At 41.7% G+C, this 6,000-nt stretch overlaps 1 protein-coding gene across 4 annotated transcripts in view; it reads left to right on the top strand.

The window, feature by feature from the left end:
• Positions 1–205: 205 nt before the first annotated feature.
• Letmd1 (LETM1 domain containing 1) overlaps positions 206–6,000 on the top strand; it is a 15,119-nt gene continuing 9,324 nt past the window's right edge. For 2 of the 4 annotated variants that reach the window (XM_048364554.1, XM_048364537.1), the window contains exons 1-4: positions 206–362; positions 891–1,042; positions 2,786–2,901; positions 4,456–4,538. In XM_048364554.1, coding sequence (XP_048220511.1) covers positions 241–362; positions 891–1,042; positions 2,786–2,901; positions 4,456–4,538 — 473 coding nt within the window. In that variant the 5' untranslated portion in view covers positions 206–240. Of the gene's footprint in view, positions 363–890; positions 1,043–2,781; positions 2,902–4,455; positions 4,539–6,000 lie in introns of all 4 variants that reach the window. The other 2 variants (XM_048364543.1, XM_048364563.1) reach the window with 2 other exon arrangements.

Below are 6,000 nucleotides of genomic sequence, written 5' to 3'. Positions count from 1 at the left end.
CGCGTCCAATCCCGGACCTCCTTTCGCTTGTAGTCCCTCGAGTCCTTCCCCGGTTCGGGCTTGTGGGAGCCCAGAGAGCGACAACTACCAATCAGCACGCGGGGAAGGCGCATGCGTTCTGGAGATGGTAAACTTTGACCCGGAGGCGACCTCATCGCTTATTCCACCACCACCACCACCACCACCACCACCACCATCCCCACCCCCCTCCCCTTCACTCTCCGCTCCTTCACTGTGAAGATGGCGCTGTCCAGGGTGTGCTGGGCTCGGGCTGCTTTGTGGGGTTCGGCTGTCACCCCTGGACCTTTTGTCACCCGGAGGCTGCAACTTGCTCGCTCTGCCCTTGCTTGGGGAGCCCCTCGGTGAGGGACCTGGAGAGAGGGAAGAATTTTTGATGTCCAGGCCCTTCCATTGGCTCAACTTTGGTTGCTTAAGTTCTCAGGGTTCTATGAAGCCTGAAATCCCTTGGACCTGGGATTTTCATTCTTCTATGCAAGACCCCTGGCTAGGGTCCTGGTTCCTGAGCCTCTCGACTTTCAGTGCTCCATATTGTCTGTATCCTGGTCTCACCTTTCAGCCTTTTTTTTTCTTGGTTCAGGTTTTCAGTGCAACTATCTCCTTCCCCACTTATCTCTGGCTTTACCTTGCGCTTTAAATAATCACTCCTATTTGAAACTCTTTTCTGGCTTATATTACTTGCTGGCTTTTCTGCTTCATCTTTCCCTCTCAATCTGGATGCTTATCTCTCCTTGATCCAAAGATCTTCCTTGTACTTGAGAAGTGTCAAGCAGGGATACTCTGAGACTTGCATGTATTTTACATTAGTGATAACAGATAGAAAGGGGCTTCCAGGACTCTTTCCCAGATAGTCTGTTTGATCTTCCTTGTAGGTCTTCAAAGCTTCACCTTTCTCCAAAGGCCAATAAGAAGAACTTGATTTCTTACGTGGTGACCAAGTCAAAAGCGATGAATGAGAAATACCATCGTTTCTTGAGTCGTCATTTTCCTAACTTCTATGCCCTGTATACAATCTTCACGAAAGGTAAAAACAAAGCTAAAATAGAAATCCATAATCAGCTCTTGATCAGTGTTAGAGAATTAGAATAAGTAAGATCATTAGCTGGTTTTGTTAATGCCATGTAAGCAGGGATGTCTTCTTTTACATAAATGTTTGAACATTGATTCTTATCAACTAGCACATCTAAAAATGTTTTTAAAATATTTTTTAAAGAATGTTATGAGATGCAATTTGTGGTAACAGGGAGAGTGAAAGATACAAGAATATTCATGTACCCTGCTTAACTGCACTCTTAGCTATCATGGAATTTACTTGTCCTGTACAAGGTCAGAGATTTGTAGCTGCACAGATCTGCTGTTTGATTTATCTGTCTATTGTCATAACCCATAAGAAAATGCAATCTTGGGGCTGGGAATATGGCCTAGTGGCAAGAGTGCTTGCATTGTATACATGAAGCCCTGGGTTCGATTCCTCAGCACCACATATATAGAAAAGGCCAGAAGTGGCACTGTGACTCAAGTGTCAGAGTGCTAGCCTTGAGCAAAAAGAAGCCAGGGACAGTGCTCAGGCCCTGAGTTCAAGCCCCAGGACTGGCAAACAAAAAAAAAGGAAATGCAGTCTCATGCTTGTCACAAATCTCTTAGGTAGGACATTTTAGTGGAGATATCACCATATGTATTTTAGTTCAAATTGGAGATTGGCTAGTTACTAAGAAATTACAACACACAGACAGACACACACACATGATGTCAGTTGCTCATTCTAGAGCAATTCAAATACCACCTTGTCACTTACTGTTTGTATGGCTGGACTAATGGCTTTTCTGTCCCTTGGGTATCTTATTTGTAAAGTGAGAATAATAAAACCTACTATTGACAACATAGTAGTGAAGATATATCAACACATGTAAAGAACATAGAACAGGGCCTGATCTATATAAAATGCCCAGTAAGTGATAGCTGTTACTACCCTCTCTGCTTTTATCATAGTGCTAATTATAAGAAATCATCACATTGCCAGGTCTGAATATTATAATTATTGCTAGCATCATGAACTTGAAAAATTATGTATTTGTATCTATATAAAGTGGGGATACAAATGGCTGCTTTATAGAGCAGGGTGTGGTGCTCACACTCATATAATCCAAGCACCCAGGAGGCTGAACTTGAGCCAGCTGTGGCTTCATAGTAAGTCCTCATTTAAAAAAAATTTAAAAAATGTGTCTGATTTTCCAGGCACATGCTGGTAAATTGAGGCAAGAGGACTTGGAGTTCTAGGCTAGCCTGGGCTACATAGAGTTTGTGTCAAAAACAAAATCATCCAAAGCTAAAAGTTTAAATAAATGTAGAAACTTTAATAGAAAGTTTAAAATGCAGTCACAGAAACCTATCAAATTATACAACATACCAAAATATTCCAGAAAAGAGATGTTAATGTCTTTCCAGGAAACAGTTAATTTAAGCAGGATTTCCTGAGGTTAACAGCTAGGATTTGAAAGAAGAATGAGTAATGAACCAGTAGAGAAAGACTATTACATATTACAGAAGCTCACTTAGCTGGAAGGGAGGTAATGTGCTGGTGTGTGAGTAGAATTAATTGACTTCAGAAGAGTTTTAAGTTACCTAGTTTAAAGCTTTTGTATAAAGTTTAAAGTGTTGGGGAGGGCAGATGTGTGCGCATGCACAGGTGAACATGGACTAGGAAGTGTGGTGAGATTCAAACTGAGATAATATTACACTCTGTCCTCTAATCTGTCTTTTGAGGCAGGATTAAAGATGTTATGGTCTGATGCCAAAGAGGCTAAAAGAATAAAGCTAAATATGAGGAAACACAATATAAAATATCATCAGCTTTCATACCGGGAGATGGAACATTTGAGACAGGTATGGGCCAGGGGCAGTTCACAGAGGTAATTATAATAAGTCAAGAGCTCAAGTTGTTGTGTTTTTGTTTTGTTGCTGTTTTGTTGTTGTTCCCCACCCCCACCCCCATTTTTTTTTTTTTTTTACTATTTTACTCAAGGGTAGCTCTACCACTTTGAACCACAGTGCCACTTCTGGATTTTTCTGTTTATGTGGTACTGAGGAATCCAACCCAGGGCTTCATGCATGCTAGGCAAGCACTCTATCACCAAGCCACATTCCTAGTCTGTTGTTCCCTTTCTTATTCACCATTAAACTGTCCCTCTTTGCTGTGAGATACAACTATTGGACTGAATATCAGTGGGGAAGGGAATCCAATTATTTGTTAGAATTGGCTTCATTCAAAATTGTAGCCTTTACTAGTGCCATAGAATTTCTGGTATATTTTCTCAATAAAATTCTCAGGACTGGGCTGGTAATGTGGCCTAGTCGTAGAGCGCTTGCCTAGCATGCATGAAGCCCTGGGCTCAATTCCTCAGCACCACATATACAGAAAAAGCCAGAAGTGGTGCTGTGGCTCAAGTGGTAGAGTGCTAGCCTTAAGCAAAAAGAAGCCAGGTTCTCAGGGGAATACAGTAGCTCAAAAGCTATGTATGTACATTCATATAAGACTACTGTCGACATATGGTCTAATATCGACATTACATTTAAAGCCCTAGGCAAACTTTCTGGGGCGTGGCTACGTGGCTACTGTATATGTTCTTGATACATTGTATATTGTATATATGTCTACCTGACCTAGAAAAGAGATAGAAAAACAGGGCATAAGATATCACAAGAAATGTACACACTGCCCTGCTATGTAACTGTACCCTTTTTGCACAACACCTTGTCAAAAAATTTGTGTTCAATTAATAAATAAATTAATTAATTAAAAAAAAAAGCCAGGGACAGTACTCAGGCCCTGAGTTCAAGCCCCAGGACTGACAAAAAAAATTCTCAGGACTAAAAATCTAGTTTGTTTCTGAACATAAGTTCTGCTAGGAATCGTAGGGCAGCAGGAAAGTAGTGTTTGTCAGTGACTTGATAGGTGATTTTGAAGCTGAGCGTGGGACTGTGGGATTCTACAAATCAGGAAGGATTCCCTGAGAGGTTTGCTATACAATGTCAGGTCCTGTACTATATTTTTGGTATTTAAAAGTGAATAAATCAGGGCTGGGGATATAGCCTAGTGGCAAGAGTGCCTGCCTCGGATACACGAGGCCCTAGGTTCGATTCCCCAGCACCACATATACAGAAAACGGCCAGAAGCGGCGCTGTGGCTCAAGTGGCAAAGTGCTAGCCTTGAGCGGGAAGAAGCCAGGGACAGTGCTCAGGCCCTGAGTCCAAGGCCCAGGACTGGCCAAAAAAAAAAAAAAAAAAAAAGTGAATAAATCAGAGGTCGGCCCTCATGAAATCCTCTAGAGCAGAAATAAACCTTTTCTGCACTGTATGTTTACAGCACGGTGGGGTGGAGGGATTGCACTTGCTATTAAGAACTTACTTGAGACTGCATCTGTGTTTGTTTTTGTTTAGTTTCGTCGGGACATCACCAAGTTTCTTTTCCTAGGTATCCTTTCCATTCCACCCTTTACCAACTACCTGGTCTTCTTGCTAATGTGAGTACACACTGTGTCTCTCCAGTATCTGGAAGTTTTTATTATTTTTTAGATTGTTGATTTTTGATGAAGTAGGGTTTTGAACTTGGGACCTTGCTAAACAGGTACTCTACCCCTTTAGCCGTGTTTACAGCTTGGGTGTTTTTTTTTTTGTTGTTGTTGTTAGTTCTGGGGCTGAACTCAGGGCCTGAGCACTGTCCCTGGCTTCTTTTTGCTCAAGGCTAGCACTCTGCCAACTTGAGCCATAGCACCACTTCTGGCCTTTTCTATATATGTGGTGCTGAGGAATCAAACCCAGGGCTTCATGTATACGAGGCAAGCACTCTTGACACTAGGCCATATTCCCAGCCCACAGCTTGGCTTTTTGCTGGTAACTTTGGAGATTAAATCTTGTAGCTTTTTCTGTCTGGATTGGGTTTGAACCTTGATCCTCTGGATCTCAGCCTCCTGAGTAGCTAGGATTACAGGCATGAGCCACTGATATCGTTAGATTCTTTTCATTAATTAAAATTATTTGAAGTAGCCCTTTTAAGAAAGTAGGCAGAGGTCATCATGCTTCCTGCTCTAGTCTTTTCCTTATCCCAAGGTTCATAAAAAGCACTGAGTAATACATTTGTGGACGTATAGGTGGTATAGCTGTCCTAAGTGATGTAAAGTGAAATAATTTTTTCATCATCCCTGCAGATAGAATGCATTTCATATTCTGATACATCTTCATTCACTTGTGGAGACACTTGCATTATTTTGAATGTTGTTCTGAATGTCTAGTGCAGTATAACAAACAATTGCAGATGTTACCACCTTAAAAGTCACTGTTTTCATGATTTTGTGGGTCAAGAATATGCACAGGGCTCAGGCAGGTGATTGGTTTTTCTCATCTTTGTGATGTTGACAGAAGTTCCTTAGTGACACTTAGCTGCTTGCCCAATGTATTAGTCTTTTGTCTTATCTGTTTTATCACTTTTTTTCTTTTTTTTTTCCTGAGTTAGGATCTCATTGGGTAGCCTAGGAAGACCTTGAACTTGGAATCCTCCCGTCTCTGCCTCCCAACGTAGAGATACTCTACGTCATGACACTCATATTAAGTCCCAGGTTTTTGTTGGTGTTATTCTAATTCTGAGGCTTGAACTCAGAGCTTAGGTGCTGTCCCTGAACTTTTTTGCTCAAAGCTAGTGCTCTACTGCTTGAGCCACATTTCCACTTCCAGAATTTGGGTGGTTAATTGGAGATAAGAGTCTCATGGACTTTCTAGCCTAGACTGGCTTTGAACCACAATTCTCAGATCTCAGCCTCCTGTTTACCTAGGATTATAAGTGTGAGCCACGGGTGCCCAGTCCTAGTTTCTCTTAGGTATTCCCCTTGGTAGGAAAAGCTGGAAGTCTGGTACCGTCAGCTGTAAAGCCTACATATGGCCTTTTCAGTATGGCAGCCTTATGGTTCTGCGAACTTCTTAAATGGCAGT

The sequence above is a fragment of the Perognathus longimembris genome, chromosome 1, assembly GCF_023159225.1.
Source record: "Perognathus longimembris pacificus isolate PPM17 chromosome 1, ASM2315922v1, whole genome shotgun sequence".
NCBI classification, from domain to species: domain Eukaryota; kingdom Metazoa; phylum Chordata; class Mammalia; order Rodentia; family Heteromyidae; genus Perognathus; species Perognathus longimembris.
Note: the sequence above shows the minus strand (reverse complement) of the source record. Positions and strands in the feature narration are given on the sequence as shown.